The sequence below is a fragment of the Miniopterus natalensis genome, chromosome 2, assembly GCF_054644295.1.
Source record: "Miniopterus natalensis isolate mMinNat1 chromosome 2, mMinNat1.hap1, whole genome shotgun sequence".
Classification (NCBI taxonomy): Eukaryota; Metazoa; Chordata; class Mammalia; order Chiroptera; family Miniopteridae; genus Miniopterus; species Miniopterus natalensis.
This window is the reverse complement of record NC_142082.1, coordinates 7,929,491-7,947,275: the sequence shown is the minus strand read 5'-3', so window position 1 is coordinate 7,947,275 and position 17,785 is coordinate 7,929,491. Positions and strand designations below refer to the sequence as shown.

Here is a 17,785-nt window from a genome sequence, read left to right as displayed (position 1 = left end):
GTCTCTCAAGTGTTTGCAGGCACCAGAAATGGAAGAAGGTAAGTTAGCTTATTCACAAATACATGAGACACTGCCTATGGACTCACAGAAATGGAGATGGGGTGGGCAGAGTTAGGGGGACTGTCGAATGAGGTCCTGCATGAGCAGATGAGCAAACACCTATAAAATTTTTAGTTACTATTAATGTGAACTCAATTGTGCAGGTGGGAGAGAACTACAGAAATTCAGGTTTGAATTTACAAATGAGTATTTGTGAAATCTCATCTAATTTTCCAAGAGATGTATTCTACACTAAATTTGAAAGCTTATTAAATAGACCCTAGTGACCTAAACAAGTTCATGTGTCTTATGTTAAAAATGCACAATGCATTCCATTTTCCCTTGACCTCAGAGGCATTTTACTTGGAATCCCGTGTTCACTGCTCTTTACATCCAGCTGTGGCTGTTCACACATGAAAATCCCAGGATGCTGACAAATGTACCAGGATGGACCCGTGCCTAGAAGAACTGATAAGCACTGGCCAGCCCCAGGGACAGAGAGAGCAGACCATCTCACACTCATAACCACATTCTCCCAGAGCAGCACCTGAGCTGACCAGCCCACCAAAATATAGCCAAATCCACTAGGCTTTCTGGAAAGCTCCACTGTGTTCGAAGAATCTATATAAGCACCCACCCCAGGACTGAAGCAAGATGTGGAAATGAGTAACTGGACCAGGCTCAGGCCCTCCGGGTATCCAGGAGAGACACCCCTCTCCCTGGAAGAGCTGCCCCTACCCGTCATCATCACCCAACCAACCAACCCTAGTTTGGAAAGTGACCTAAGAATGAAGGGGAAAAACATAAGTTCCAAGTTTGCGATGTTTTTCTCTTTCAAAAGCAAAACTGCAATTAAAACAAAACAAAGCAAAAAAACAACCCAGCAACCTTGTATGCCATCATTTTAATACTGACAGCCGTCCACAGACCCTATTCATTTTGAAAAGCCTCAGCCCTTCACCTCAAACTTGCTGAGTCACTTTTACTACAATGGCGTGCGACATTCTGCCTACAAGGACTCACACATTTTAAGGAATCTAGGACACCTACCCCCAAATGATAAGGTTGGGAAATGAAACCTAAGATATTTTTAAGAAGGCAACATTCAATTACTAGGGTGACATCATAGCATGCACCCAAAACAAAAGCAGCCTAAGACTCAAGAGCGTTAGAAATAAAGGCTCCAAATAGAACATTCAAGTTTGGAGACTTAGATCTTCACATTTGTGAATAAAAAGTAGGACCCTTTGATTTGGGAATGAATTTATTGTTTAAACACAATGTTACAACACTCGTGAAAAGATTCTTAAACCTATCTGTAATGGTTACTACTGATAATTAACATCAAGGAAAAATCTCACTCGCTCTTGAATTTACTGCCTCTTGATCCATCCACACAGCTTCATTAACTCTTACTTTTTATCACTACAACTGTGCGGTATTTCTCTTAAGTCCAGCCCAATCATCTTTCTGTTTAACATTTCTAAAACCCAGCCCTGATGCTATCAATTTGGTGCTGGAAAATGTCAACAGCTGCCACACCTACAGACTAAACTCCAACTGTACTCTCTCAGCTAAGGACTTCCAGGACCTGGACGAACTACCTTTCCAATCCCAGTTCCTGTGAGTGATCTCATATACTCGCTGGCAACTCAAATCCCAAATGGTACATGTACTACATCTGTACAACAGTTTGCTTGGTTTATTTTATTTTTGTACAAATTATGAAAGTACACATTGCTTCCTTCATTCAGACAGTTTTGCTAATTCAAATACAATATACACTTTCTTCCTTAGGATATATTTGCTGGTTCTGATTAGCTTTTTTTATGTTCTAGGTTTAATCATGTATCTTCCTACTTTGAAGCTATCACTATTCATATATAACTTCATCTTATGTTTACTAACCTTAGAGCTAGTTCCTTCATAACAAAGATACAGAAAATAATTCTTCCTTTGTGTGTAATCACTGTTTATATATCAAGAGATTATAGGCATCAAAAACTTTTTTGAGTATATATTTGCATTTACTGATATAAGCATAATATATATCTGGAAGAACAGACAGTGTCTATTAATAGTGACTATATGGAAGAGAGATTTTTTTTTAACACCCTTCTATATGGTTCGATGTTTTTAAACCATGTGATTATATAACCTATGTTAAAAATTACATTTAAAAATTATAAATAGTATGAATTCAAAGTAAAACAACCCTTACACCACAGCAAGAGTTACATAGGATCCTATCATTTACGGGGTTCTCAAAAAAACACCTTCCTCAAAAATATTTCTCCCACTAGCCACCCCGAATTAAATCCCCTAGTTAAACTAAAAACAAATGTTCTGAAGACAGTAAGTATATTATGCCATTATCCATTATCAAATGATTGAGGATTAGTTTATCACATTAGCATAATAAAGGAAAGTTACAAAGAGGCTGTGTATAGTCTACCTAATTCCTACTTCTTTTCCTTTTTCTCTCAAGTAGCTAAATTAACTTACTCAAAGAACTTTTGTATTAGTAAAAGAACTCATTGAGGGATTCTAGAAGTCCTACCCAAGCCACACAGCGCTATGAATTGCTGTGTGAATGTCTTTACTGTCTCTGCAAACATCTGCCCGTCCATCCAGTCTTCTGCATCGACCCAATCTCAGCCGGAGGGGGCTGCCTCAGGGAGTATCCTGCTCATCTCTGGATGCTCCCAATACCAAAAAGACTGCTGCAGAACTACGGACAGCAATTATCCAAGGGCTTAGTGACACCTACTGCTAGGCTCTGACCATTCTCTAGGAAACTGGGGTTGAAATCTCAAATCTAAAAATGTCCATGGGATACTTAAATTTGTTCTCATCTCAAACAATAATCCATTCATTCAGACAGACTCTGTCTACTAACTAAGCAAAAAATGATCTGACAAGATCAGAATAGCAAACATAGAGCAGATACTCAGTAATGATTATTAATAAGATCTGACAAAGTTCATGAACTTCCCTGCCTAAACTTTGCAAAGAATTTCATTACTGTTTTCTTTACATGGCAGTAGACTTCAGTTTCCCATGTTATCAGCACATGACCTTTTTCTATTATATGCAGATGCACTCTGCTGGTCCAGTAATGGAAGTAAGTTTTCTAAACTATTGATTCACTTTTGCCGTATTTCTCTTGCTGTTGACTAGAGTCAAGTAACCGTGGCTAGTGAATCCGAGGCTCTTGGTCCAGCTGAGTTAACTGGCCTGGCACAAGACCAAACCACAACCTTAGACTCTGACAGCCTACTCAGCAAAGCTGGACTAACAACTATCACATGAGGAGAAGGCCAGCCCCAGAGCATCATAGCTTCAGTCTGCTGGCCCACAACCAACTCCAAGCTGTCCTAAAGTGAGGCCCAGGTATCAACTGTCAAGACTTTAGCATCAACCTTCGTGACCTTGCACAAAAGTTTCCTCAGTACCTGAAAGATACTACTGGATGTTATTTCTACTTCAGACAAAAATTATTTTTACTACTTTAACCAACAGTGATTCCCACCCTGAAGATTAGTGCAGCCACTATGGAAAACAGTATGGAGTTTCCTCAAAAAATTAAAAATGGAACTGCCTTATGACCCAGCGATTCTACTTCTGGGGATTTATCCAAAGAAACCTAAAACACTAATTTGAAAGACCATATGCACAATAGCCAAGCTATGGAAGCAACCCAAGTGCCCATCAATAGTCAAGCAGATAAAAAAGCTGTAGTATATATATTTACAACAGACTATCACTCGGCCATAAAAAAGAATGAAATCTTACGATTTGCAACAGCATGGATGGGCCTAAAGGGTAAGACAAATAGCATGATTTCACTGATATGCGGAATCTAAAAAACAAAACAAACAAAACTGAATCAGACTCATAGACACAGAGATAGAACTTATGGTTGACAGAAGGGAGGAGGGGTTGAGAGGATGGGTGAAAAAGGTGAACAGATTAAGAAGTACGGATTGGTAGTTACAGAAGAGTCATGGGGATGTAAAGTACAGCATAGGGAATATAGTCAATAATAGTGTAATAACTATGTATGGTGTTAGATGGGTACTAGACTTATCGGGGTGGTCTAGTAAATTATACAATGTCCAATCACTGGGTTATACACCTGAAGCTAATATAATATTGTATGTCATCCATAATTGAAAAACACAACTTTTTTTAAATAGTGATTCTCATCCAAGTAAAATCAAAATCCTTGCACATCAGAGGTGCCCAATATATACCAGAATAATTAGAAGGGGAAACACTATGTTAGTGACCACAGACATAATTTTCCTCATTATCATCAGCAAACACTTCTTGAGTTCCTACTAGCACAAGGGATAAAAAATGGTGTCAATCGTGGGTCCTAACCCCATGGAGTTTACAGCCAATAACTACACTGTGAAGCATGCAGAAGCATCTGAACACTCCTAGATGTGAAAATACCTTTTCCCTTTTAGTGTAGGCTTCTGTAGTTGCCTACTTTTAACAATGTATGCAATTTTTCCTCTACAGAAGGAAGTCAAGAAGAAAAACCAAGGAAGGAGGGACAGACTGATTGAAGGATAGATCCCAGTGTCTGAAATGTCTGACACTGGAGTAATTCAAATGTATAAGAATAAATGAGGATTCTTTTCTTCATGCTGCATTAAAATTTCCATAGTAAAGTAATCTCTGTATCTTAAGAAGCACCATTTGGTTCGGTACTAAGCAGCCTCCCCCTCCACATATGTTAGATGACCTGTGTGGTCTAGCTCCCACCCCCACAGAACTGCAGATATTTTATACTACACCACATGTTTATGCTTCCATTCATAAAGAAGAGAACATTTTTTAAACCCTTAACCATATATTAGAAATACAGCACAACTAAAGGCACCAGTACTATAAAAAGGGAATTGTATGTGAATAATATGCATTTCAATTCTAAGTAACCTATAACTTAGAAAGTAAATTTCCTAATGTACTTACTTTCTTACTTAAGGCTACTATAAAAATCCAAGTTCCGAAAGACTGACCAATAATCTGCTTTCCTTAGATTATACCGGAAATCTCCTGGTGGTGTACGTGAATGCTTATAAATGCTGTTTCATTTACTGTCACCTTTAAAGTACTATTGTCTCTAATTCGTCTACTAAACCATCTTCCTGGATTATCCAAGTTTTACCTATCCAGAAGTGCAAGTGAGCTGGCAGGTTTGGAAGAACGTTTTCCAGGTAAGGGGGTATGAGGCTTCCAGGCCCTCAGAGGTAGACGGCGACACTAAGACTCTGACCCTGACCTCACCTTCTAAACTTTCTGTCCCCACTTACTAAGCACTCTGACCACTTCATTCTTAACCACTTTTGTTTCACAGCACTTATCAATATCCAAAAGTACCTCATCTGTTTATCATCTGATCCCCCGTAAGAATATAATCTCTAGAGAGCTGGGCATTCGTGTCTTGTTGATTCAACCCCAGCTTCCAGAGTCACACCTGGCTTGTACAAAATACTCAATACATACATACTGAATTACAACGTCTCACAGTAACTCTTAAGAATTGCACCGTCACTTACAATTGATCGGTGATGGACAAACCAACTAGCAAAATCATGGGGTCCTTATTTTTTTTTTAATCAGTGTAGACAAAACAAAGAGGGAAAATATACCTGCTCACCGACTCGCTAAATTAGACCTGAAAAAAAATGGACAGCCAAGTGAAAGTTTTTAAGAAAAATACTACTAATTTCTGAGACTCCTTATGAAAACAGACGCTCCTCTTCCTTAACAAGCTGGACTGCTGGTCAACGCGCAGAGTGAGCCCCTGGCCGCCTCACCTGCCACCCTCAGCCATTGTCTCAGCGCCGCATTCAGGCTCGGGAGAGGGTGGTTTGCGCGAAGCGCAGGGATGATTTTCACAAAGGAGTAAGCAGGTCGTATCTCAAGCACAAAACAAATACTCTCACGGAGCTGAGCCGCTACCCCCAGGCTTGGACAACTTGTTTGGCGAGCACCGTTCGGCGGAGCAGCCGGGCTGCGATCCAGTCCGTTTCCTCCGAGGGTCCGGCCGGAAGCCGCGCGGCAGGGGAGCCGGGGTCTGGCGCGAAGCGGGGGAAGCTCCCCGAGAATATGGTCTTTCCTGTGTTCCCCCAGCACTGCCCTGCGCGCCGACGACACCCCTCCTTCCTTTCGCGGCACACCGGCGACTCTGCACCGCCTTTCCTAAATCACAGGCCAGCAGGCGCCGCGTTACTTCTCAACATGGTGGGGACAGGCTGTCGTGGTGGAAGGCGCACGCGGGCCGGCGGGTGAGGGGCTGCGGGAGTGACGGCGCCGCGCTGGGCTCTCCCTAAGCCGAGCTCCCCCTCCATAGAAGGTCCTCAGGTCACCCTCCCGGGAGCCCCGGGCGCAGAACCGCGCGTAACGACCACCGCCGGGCGCTGCGCCTGCGCACAGGGCGCGCCACACACGGCTTCCTCCGTGCACCAGCCGCGGGGCAGCCCCGAGGGCCCGGGGTGGTCGCTCGGCCGGCTCGGCTGAGACCCAGGACGGCCCTAGAGCGACTACACCGCCCAGAAGCGCGCACCGCGGGCGGCCCCGCAGCCCCGAGCCCGCCCCCGCGGGCCGCGGGACCGCTCGCTGCCCCTCGCCGGGCGGGAGAGGACGGGCCCCGCCGCGACCACCGCGTCCGAGAGCGGGCGGCGGGCACCGGAAGCGGGAGGGTCGGGCCGAGGCAGGGCGCGCGAGGCGGAGGAGGCCGGTACTTACCCCCGGCCGGCGGCGGGCGGCCAGCCGGCTCCAGGCGGCGGCGAAGTCGGGCGGCGGGGCTCGCCGGCTCCGGCAGACGAGGGACAACAGGGTGCCCAGCAGGAAGGCGGCCGCGGCGCAGCCCAGGTACAGGCTGAGCCCGAGCAGGACGGCGCACGGCCCCGCGCCTCCGGCCCCCCGCCAGCAGCCGGGCCCCAGGTAGGAGAGGGACGCGGCGGCGAGTGCGGCCACCGCCACCGGCACCCACCAGCTCCCGCCGCCAGGGCCCCTCGGGGCCGCCGCGTCCTCCCGGGGCTCCGGCCGCCGCTCGCCCGGAGCGCCCACGGCCGGCGCGGGGCCGAGGCCGGCGCCGCTGCTGTCGGTGGCATCGGGGTGCATGCTGCTTCCTGTGCCGCTAAGGACAGGCACATCTCCCGCCCCGCTGTCCCCCGGCGCTGCCCTGGACCGTGGCCTCTGCGCGGCACCCCCTGCCCTCGCCGCCGCCGCCGCTCCGGAGGCTGAGGGAGTCCGCGCTCATGCCCCCGCCCGCAGCCCACCGAGGGGACGGCTCCGACCGGCGCGCCGAGCTCCTCTCGGCGACCCCTCAGCGCCGCCACCCGGCGCGGGGCCCGCAGCTGCCCCGCCGGGCGCGCCCAGGTAGCCTGGCAGTGTTGTGACTTAAGCCGGCGCAGCCCGAGGCGAGGCGGGAGGGCGGGGCGGGGCGGGGGGGCGGGGCGGGGGCGGCCCCGAAGTGCGAGTCAGGCGGGGGGCGGAGAGCGGCCGTGGCCCGCTGAGTGACAGCTGCGAGGCGCCCGCCCCCGGGCAGGGGGAGGGGTCTGACCCGCCTGCGCCCCGCCGGGGAGGGGGCGCGACCAGTGGCTGCGGAAAACGCGCGGTCCCGGGCCTCCCGCTCCCCCCAGGGCACCGTCTGTTGATGGAAAATTTCGCTGCAGGTGTCAGAAGCATTTGTGATTCTGGAGCTCAGGTGATCCTTTAATCCTCGCTCTCTGTTCATCCCTGACAAGTAACCTCCTCGCCTGCTTACAGCCTCCCAAATTCCTGCCTCGTTTTCACGTGCTACTTAGATTAAATGGGCAGCCATTCCAGATACTCACTTTTAACAGTTTCCCCTAACACCCCTCCCTTTCCCGTCCCGCCGCCTCGGGGCAGGAATCGGACAAATGTGGAGTAAATGAAGCCTGCAATTCCTAGTTGTGCAAAGGCCCAAAGAACTCGGCCTGGTGCCAGGCGGGTACCAGCTTCCCTCATCACTTTGGCTCCAAGTCCCTACATGTTTTGTTGCCAAGGATTCAATACAAATGCTGTTGCCCACGCAAGTGAAAGTGGTCCAAATAATTTTCAGAGTACATATTTCTATCACAGTCCCAGCGTTAATATACAGATCCTGCTTGCTGAGAAGATGCCAATGTGCTAGAGAAATACAAGTAATTACTAGTAAGACCAATAAAGCAGCAGATGTATCTTTACTGGATAAATAAGGAATTCTAAAGGAAATAAGGAATTCTAAAGAGATTAATGATTATTTAAAAGAGGGGATGATAGAGAAGACAAATCCAGAATAGAAAAGGGAAGGAGAGGAAAACAGATGAGGGAAGCAGTGAGAAATAAAGGATATAGGAAACACTTATAAGCAAAATTCTCTGTTTGCAGTCATCATGAAGAATTTCAGGTTTAAAAGCGCTATTTTTTTCCCAAAACAGTTATATCCTGCTTCCCAGTAAGCATAGTTAAGGGAAATAAGCATTAAAAATATTTTTTAAATACTGTGACTATACTGTGTTTTTCTAAGGAATCATCTGTCATGTCAACAGAGGAAAATATACAGTATTCATGAGTAAACTAAAATATTTAGTGGATATTTATTATTTTAAATCAAAGTATTGTCCAAGAGGTTATTACTCAAAAGAAGAAATACGGTGTCCGTAGACATAACCAGCCCACCCATATATTCATGTCTTTTTAATTAATTTCCCTGGAATGGCATAGATTCATAGAGGTCTAAAAATTATCACTAGCATTTAGCTCTAACAAAACAGCATATAAATGAATTCTTTTATATATCTATATAAAATATATTTACGTGTCATTTTTAAAAATCTTTTTTGTTTTAAATATTAATTTTCATATGACACTTCTTATACCTTGTAAGTCAAAGAAAAGAAGATAATGCCTTATGCCAGATGTGACTTTGCCATGCCTAAATAATGACATTAGAAGTTACTACCTTACTGTTCTCCTTGCCTTCTAACCCCCCCTTTTAAAAAAATAAAGAAAGCAGTGTAACTGATTTTGAAGGATTCCTTTTGTCTCTAAAATAATTAATACTGCCCTGCAGGTATGGCTCAGCAGTTGAGCACTGACCTAGGATCCAGGAGATGGAGGTTCCATTCCCAGGAAGGGCACATGCCTGGGTTGTGGGTTCAATTCCCAGTAGGGGGCGTGCAGGAGGCACTCGATTGATGACTCATCATTGATGTTTCTATCTCTCCCTCTCCCTCTCTCTGAAATCAAAATGTTTTTTAAAAATATATAAAATAGTTAACATTCATCCCACTAGGGCTCCTCAAAGTGTACTCCACTAATCCAAATTATTTCAAGGAAAGCATATATAGTTATTACCAACAATAATATCTGTATTTTTTGATCATTTACATGCCAAGGACTGTATGCAAAGGACTTTATACACATTTTCCAATTTAAACCCAGAGCTGACAATAATAGTAACTAATTGAACACCGTGAGCCAGATACTGTTCTAAGCACTAGACATGTTTCATCTAATCTTAACCAGGCCCCTGACGAGTGCTGAATGATTATAACTTGAACCAGTAGAGGAGAAACTGGTCTGACTTTTAGGAGCCCTGGTCTGCAACTCTTAAGACCACGATCTTTCCAACACACCAGCATACTGTTCCCAAAAATAATGCAGCTCTGCAGAAATGAACACTAATGGTGAGAAAACTTCCTTAAAGCATATGCCATTCTACTGCTAAGTCAGCACTGACACTTCAAACATTCCCTTAACAAGCAGTACTGGCCTCTACTCTGTGCAAGGTTTGAGGAGCACAGAAGTCAGGTAAGATAAGGGAGTACAAGGCAGTGCGTAGCATCAGGAGGTACTGAGGGAGATAAGAATCCTGGTGTTCCTTCCCAGAAGTCGATGTTGAGTCCCTTCAGGTCTAAGGGTTAAAAAGCAAATTAAGTTGGGCTGCTTTATTTGCATTCCTAAAGCCAGTGCATTTTGACAGGACATAATTGAATGTGCCGTAGGCTATCTTATTATTCTCTTACATAATGTGGGAATGGCATCTGCTTAACTCACTGGGACATTATGAGGACACATTAAGTGAAAAACATGACATTTAAAATATTAGGCAGTGTAAATGGGTAAACAACACCTGATATCTGTCAAAATGTGACACATCTTCCCCTTCACAAGTACATTTCTCTTTAAACTCCCTGGCCCACCTGGGATTAGGCCCACTTGGAAGTAGCCATAGGACGAGCGAGAAAACCACAGTACAGTATTTGCCCCTGCCCACTTAGGGAAAAACTGTGAATAAAGATGTTAACATCAAAAGACCTAGATATTTTACTTTCTTCTACTGACTCACTGTAAGACCCTAACAGGTCAGTTAACCCCTCTTTTTCTCTTGTAACTTTCAAGCAGAGTGTGGTTTACAAAAAATAGAGATATATGTGTGGCCAAACTTCAAAAATAAAAGAAATCATAAAATACTTTAAAAATAAATAATACTAAGGCTTAAAGGAAACATTGCAACGTTTCTAAGAGGAAGATGAATCTGAACAAATTTTTAGAACACATATATATAAATTATGCTGAATTAGTACAGCCATACCTCATTTTATTGCACTTCGCTTTACTGCACTCCACAGATATTGCATTTTTTACAAATTGAAGGTTTGTAGCAACCCTGTGGCAACCAAGTCTACCAGTGCCGTTTTCCAATAGCATTTTCTTCCTTTGAGTGACATTTTGGTAATTTCTGCAATATTTCCAACTTTTTCATTATTATTATATTTTTATGGTGCTGTGATCTTTGGTGTTACTACTGTAATGTTTGGGGCTGCCATGAACCACATCCATATAAGATGATGAACTTAATCCATAAATGTTGTGCTCTGACTGCTCTACTGACTGGCCGTTCTAGTCTTTCTCCTTGGGCTTCCCCATTCCCTCAAACATAACAACATAGATATTAGGCCATTTAATAGCCCTACAATGGCCTCTAAATGTTCAAGTGAAACGAGTCGCCACTAGTCTCTCACTTTAAATCAAAAGCTAGAAATGATTAAGCTTAAGTGAGGGAGGCATATGAAAGCTGAGACAAGCCAAAAGCTAGGCCTCTGTGCCAGTTAGCCAAGTTGTGAAGTCAAAAGAAAAGTCCTTGAAGGAAATTAAAAGTGTTACTCTAGTGAACATGTGAATAATAAGAAAGCAAAACAGCCTTATTGCTGATATGGAGAAAGTGCTAGTGGTCTGGATAGATCAAACCAGCCCCAACATTCCCTTAAGCCAAAGCCCAATCTACAGCAAGACCCTAACTCTCTTCAATTCTATGAAGGCTGAGAGCGATGAGGAAGCTGGAGAAGAAAAGTCTGAAGCTAGCAGAGGTTGGTTCAAGTCTCCATAACATAAAAGTGCAGGTGAAGCAGCAAGTTACCCAGATCTAAATAGATGAAGGTGGCTACACTAAACAGCAGTTTTCAATGTAGACAAAACAGCCTTCTGTTGGAAAAAGATGCCATCTAGGACTTTTATAGCTAGAGAGAAGGCGATGCCTGGCTTCAAAGGACAGACTGACTCTCTTGTTAGGGTCTGATGCAGCTGGTGACTAAGTTGAAGCCAATGCTCATTTACCACTCCAACAATCCTAGGGCCATTAAGAATCACGCTAAAGCTACTCTGCCTGTGCTCTATAAATGGAACAAAGCCGGGATGAACAGCACGTCTGTTTACCACATGGTTTACTGACTATTTTAAGCCTACTGTTGAGACTGCTCAGAAAAAAAAGGAAAGATTCCTTTCAAAATATTACTGCTCATTGACAATACACCTGGTTACTCCCCCAAGAGCTCTGATGGAGATGTACAATGAGATTAAAGTTGTTTTCATGCCTGCTAACACAACATCCATTCTGCAGCCCGTTGATCAAGGAGTAATTTCGATTTTAAAGTCCTACTATTTAAGAAATACATTTTGTAAGGCTACAGCTGCCACAGACAGTGATTCCTCTGATGGATATGGCAAAGTAAATAAAAAACCTTCTGAAAAGAATTCACCATTCTAGATGCCATTAAGAACATTTGTGTCCAGCCTGTGTGGCTCAGTGGTTGAGCACTGACCTATGAATCAGGAGGTAACAGTTTGATTCCTTGTCAGGGTACATGCCTGGGTTTCAGGCTCAATCCCCAGTAGGGGGCGTACAAAGGCAGTCGATCAATGACTCATCATTGACGTTTCTATCTCTGCCTCTCCCTTCCTTTCTGAAATCAATAAAAACATATTTTAAAAGAAAAAGAACATTTGTGATTCTTGGAAAGAGATCAAAAATATCAACATTAACAGGAGTCTGGAAGAAGTGGAATCCAATTCTCATGGATGACTTTGAGGCATTCAAGACTTCAGTGGAGGAAGTAACTACAGATGTGGTGGAAATAGAAGTGGAGCCTGAAGATACATGAATGAATTGCTGCAATCTCATGATAAAACTTTACCAGATGAGGATTTGCTTCTTATGACCAAAGGAAGTGGTTTCTTGAGATAGAATCTATGCCTGGTAAAGATGCTGTGAAAATTGCTGAAATGACAGCAAAGCACTTAGAATATTACATAAACTTAGTTGATAAAGTAGCAAACTTCACTGTTGTCTTATTTTAAGAATTTTCCACAGCTACCCCAACCTTTTACTACCACCAACCCAGTCAGTCAACAGCCAACAATATCGAGGCAAGACCCTCCACCAGCACAAAGATTATAACTCTCTCAAAGCTCAGGTGACAGGGATTTTTAGCAATAAAGTATTTTTTATTTAAGGTATATACATTGATTTTAGACATGCTAATACACACACTTAATAGACCACGGTTTAGTGTAGACCTAACTTTTATATGCACTGCAAAATCAAAAAATTCACGAGTTGCTTTACTGCAATATTCACTTTATATTGATGGTCTGGAAACAAACCAGCAATATCTCCAAGTTATGCCTGTAAGTAAAAATATTCACATTTGGAAACTTTCAGACAGAAATGTCTTTGTATTAATCTTCCAAGAGAAAGTGTTACAAAGAAAGTACTGTAAAGTAAAGTAGCTGGCATCGAGATAAAGAGTAGATCACAAAAAGAGTAACTTAAGTTTTGACCTGAAGTTTTGGGAAATGTGGTATATCAATTATCTATTGTTGCATAACAGACTACCACCAAATGACAATTATTTACTTATGATTTTGTAGGTCAGCAATTTGGGCTGGGGGCAGTTGGGCAGTTCTGCTCTTCTTGCCTGTGTCACTGTTGGAGTTCCGGTCTCCCGGTACACAGGCTGGGGCTGCTTGGCCTGGGAGATGGCTTGTCTCTGCTCTGTGTTCTTATCCTCCAAGAGGTTAACTAGGGCTTCTTCACATGGCAATCTCAGGGATGCAATGTGCATCTTTTTAAGGTTTTGCCAGTTACATCTGCTAATGTCTCATCAGCCAAAGCAAATCATATGGCCCAACCAAGAGTTAAATGAGAGAGAGGGCCAACACATGGGATGATGATGATGATGATGACTTTAATCCTCACCAGAGGATGCTTTTATTGGTATTAGAGAGAGAGAGGAAGGTGAGGGAGAGAAAAACATCAATGTGAGAGAGAAATGTCGATCAGTTGCCTCCCGTACGCCGGGAAACGGACTGCAACCTAGTACGTGCCCTGACTGGGAATCACGTGGGCTTAATATAGGGAGGTGCAATTCATTGATTCCATTACTGTAACAATCTAGTACAATGTACTTTGACAGAATACACTAATTAGTTTCTGGTGGCTCATCTGGCCGCTCACCAAAATCAGCAGCATCTCGTGACTTATCACTCAAATGTTAAAGTTCACATTTCTTGTTCCTGGAATGGATGGTTTGATATTTCTTCATAATCTGCTTCCATCTACCTATGAGATAAAGAGCCTGGGTAAGGATAGGGCAAGGGATGCAGTGTACAACTATATATAAAGCTTTTATACACCACCTAAGTCAGTGTCTGATTTTTCATTTATTTATTATAAGAAGGAGAACATAATTTGGGGAAGTAAAAATTAGTGTTAGAGAATTAATCAGAATCCAGAACAAGGGTTTGCACAGAGTAGGCCTTTAATATTTTTGAATGAATAAATCTGATATTCTTCTATGATAATAAATCTAGAATAATTGAGTGGACAAAAAAAAAAACAGTTATAAAAATATCCTATATTTGAATAGGAACTTTAACTATTGGAAGTCATTTTTACAACATATGTTCCTCACTACAACTCTATAAGAGCGATAAGTATTATAATCCCATTTTGCAGATGAGGCACAGAGAGGTTAAATGACTTGCCCCAAATCACACAGCTAACTGGTCATAGGATTCTCCTTTATTATGCTACCTTTCAAATACAATAGTTACAAGTAATGTAATGTCAAAGGACAACACACACTGCTTTTTACATTATACAAATCATGTCTTTACAAAACCAGTACAATAATAATGGCATTCATCTGGCTTTTACATAGACTGTAAACTTCTAGAAGGTAGTATGTGACTCTGCTCATTCTTTCATTCTGTCCAAAAATATTAGCCAGCTGCTTTGTTAGAAAATAGTATAAAATATGGTCTATGTCCTTGAAGAGCTCACAATCTACTTGGGATGGAGGGAGGAAGAAGACAGAGGGGGAAAGCATAAAGCAATGTAATACATATAATAATAAAGGCATTACAAAGTTCTATGGCGACAAGAAGAGAGCTACTAATTGTTCTTTGTAGGAGTTAAGGCAAATTCAATGGTTACCTTGTCTGCGAATCTAAGTCATTTAGCTTTCTCAATTTCCTCTATTTATTATAGCATTTAGATATTCTGAACTACCCCTATAGAAACTAAAAAATATGAACTTAATTAATTTCAAATGGGTTTATAAGCTTAACCCAGTAAAGATTTCATCCTTCAAAACTTGATTCCTAAATTTAAAAAAAAACAAGACAACTTTCCATTGGTGTACATTTGCTTATAACATAAAGAAAAGCTTAGTATAGATGAAAAAACTTCCAGATTATATGGAAAGGGCTTTTAATAGCTCTTTATAGAAATAGCCAAGCCTATATTTTCTTTCAAGAGGTTTATAAATAAATGAGAAACAATTTTAAAAGGGGTTTTGGGGATATTTATATCTTTTCTGATGAAAGAGTCCAGATTCAGTGAATGTGGGGACTTTTTACACCTATGAGCTGATGACCTTATATGACCAGAACTATGAAGGGGCACAAAGCAAATAAAATCTCTGCCCTGAAGGAGCTTATTTACAATCTAGTTCCTACATTCATTGGTTTGTTCATTCAATATAGATGACTGAGGAAGTGCTCCCTGCAGGAAAAGAAAACCAGAGAAAAAGCAAAACTTTACAAATCCATAGCCCAGAAAAAGAGCCAAAATTAAAGTATGAGATATAATAATCTCTTACTTTTTATTTTTTATCAAGGTATAATACACAGAATTTACTATTTTTACCATTTTTAAGTGCACACTTCAGTGGCACTAAGCATATTCACAGCGTTGCACAGCCATCACCACTACCCATCATCCCACATGGAAACTGATCCACTAAACACTAACTCCCTATTCCCCTCTCCCCTCAGCCTCTGGCAATCTCTATTCTAATTTCTGTTCCCATGACTTGCCTATTTTAAGTACTTCATAAGTGTTGTCATGTAATAGTTGCCCTTTTGTGTATACCTTCACATGACTTTCACGACTTCAAGGTTCATTCATATTGTAGCAATGTATCATAATTTCATTCCTTTCAAGGCCGAATAAAATTCCATTGTTTGTATATACCACATATTGTTTTCCACTCATTTGCTGAAGGACTTCTGGGTTTTTCCCACCTTTTGGCTAATGCTACTATGAACATGGCTGTACAAATATCTCTGAGACTGCTTTCAATTCTTTAGGGTGTATATCCAGAAGTGAAATTGCTGGGTCATATGGTAACTCCATGTTCAATTTTTTGAGGAACTGCCAGTTACAGCAGCCATACCATTTTACATTCCCAATAACAATGAACACGGGTTCCAGTCTCTTCACATCTTTGCCAACCCTTGTTACTTTGTTCTTTATTTTTATATTAGCCGTCCTAATGTGTATGTAGTATCTCATGGTTTTAATTTGCATTTCCCTAATGATTAGTGATGTTGAGCATTTTTTCATGTGCTTATTGGCCACTTATATAACTTCTTTGGAAAAATGTCTATTCAACTCCTTTGTATAATAAGCTTTGACCACAGTAAGACAACATCCCTGGGAAACGGTGACAGCATAGTTTTATCAAGCAGAATCAAGTGAAATCCTTCCTTTTAGCCCACAAAAAGAACAAAGAAATGATTCTCTGTACTTGTTGGCAGTTACAACCAAGTACAAAACGCACTGTGAAGAATGAAACTAGAGCCAGTTCCTCAGTGAGTGTCCCTAGGATATGGCTAACCCTTAGTTCCTTTCTTTTCACTTTCATGTAAAAAATATTGAGTACCTGTTGTATTAATTTCCTATTCCTGCTATAACAAATTACTACAAACCTAGTGGTTTAAAACAACACAAATTTATTATCTTACTGCTCTGGAGTTCAAAAGTCTAAAAGTAAGGCCTTGGCATGGTCTTCCTTCTGGAGGCTTCAGCAGAGAATCCCTTGCTTCCCTTTGTCAGTTCCCACAGGTGCCTGCTTGCTTTGGCTCACAGCTCCTTACATCTCCAATCTCTTGCTGCTTCTTTTTCTTTAATTAAAAAAAAATTTTTTTTTAATTTGTTCCAGTTTTATGTAATTGACATATAACATTATATAAGCTTAGGGTGTACAACATAATGATATATGTGTATATTACGAAATGGTCATCATCCTAAGTCTAGTTAACATCCATCACCTCACATAGTTAGAAAAAATTTTCCCCTGTGATGAGAACTTTTAAGATGTACTCTCTTAGTAACTTTCAAGTACACCATGTAGTCACCATGCTACTAGTCACCTCTTGCTTCTGTGGCCAGGTCTCCTATTACTGACTTTGATTACTTTCTTGCCTCCCCTCTTAGAAGGACCCTAGTAATTACATTGTGCGCACCTGGGTAATCCAGGTTCCTTTTCCCACCTCAACGCCCTTAATCACATAGCCAAGCCCCCTTTCCCATGTAAAGTAGCATATTCACAGGTTCTAGGGATTAGGAGGTGGACATCTTTGGGACCATTATTCTACCACACCTACTATGTGCCTGTGAATTCAAAACCGAAAAATTACGGCATTCAATGTGCTCTACAGAGATGGATTTTCTCTTACATTGAACTACCCACCTCGTTTGCTAGCAGTAAGAGGGCTTCCTAATGTGTGACCACCCTCTGCACCGGGGAATGCGTTGTCTGAACTGCAACTTGCTGATATAAACAATCACAAAGACACAGCCGCCCCATTTTTATTATTCCTGGTGTTGTTTTGGTAAGGAATTACAAGACAATGAAAGCAACTTTTCCCACCAAATCAGCCACAGCAATTAGGCTCACCAGCATTGCCGTTCACTACGGGGGCGGCGGCAACTAAGGCCGGAACGCCGCCCTGGCAACCGCGGGCCCGGGCCCTCGGGAGGACGACGACTTCCCTCACGTTCCGTCCCCTTCGGGCGCCGCGACCCGGCCTCCCGCGCCCCCCGCCGCGCGGGCGGGGCCGCTGGAGCCCCTCGGGGCGGCCTCGGCCG

At 42.7% G+C, this 17,785-nt stretch overlaps 1 protein-coding gene across 5 annotated transcripts in view; it reads right to left on the bottom strand.

Annotated features, from left to right (window-relative positions):
- SNX25 (sorting nexin 25) overlaps positions 1-17,709 on the bottom strand; it is a 99,523-nt gene extending 81,814 nt beyond the window's left edge. For 2 of the 5 annotated variants that reach the window (XR_015714017.1, XM_087814087.1), the window contains exon 1: positions 6,805-7,182. Coding sequence is in view for 2 of the 5 variants with exons in the window: in XM_087814087.1 (XP_087670213.1) it covers positions 6,805-7,182 (378 nt within the window). In the remaining 3 variants the exon portion in view is untranslated. Of the gene's footprint in view, positions 1-5,705; positions 5,725-5,873; positions 6,004-6,804; positions 7,183-13,864; positions 13,970-16,659; positions 16,819-17,594 lie in introns of those variants that run through there. The other 3 variants (XM_016211292.2, XM_016211294.2, XM_016211295.2) reach the window with 3 other exon arrangements.
- Between the last annotated feature and the right edge of the window lie 76 nt (positions 17,710-17,785).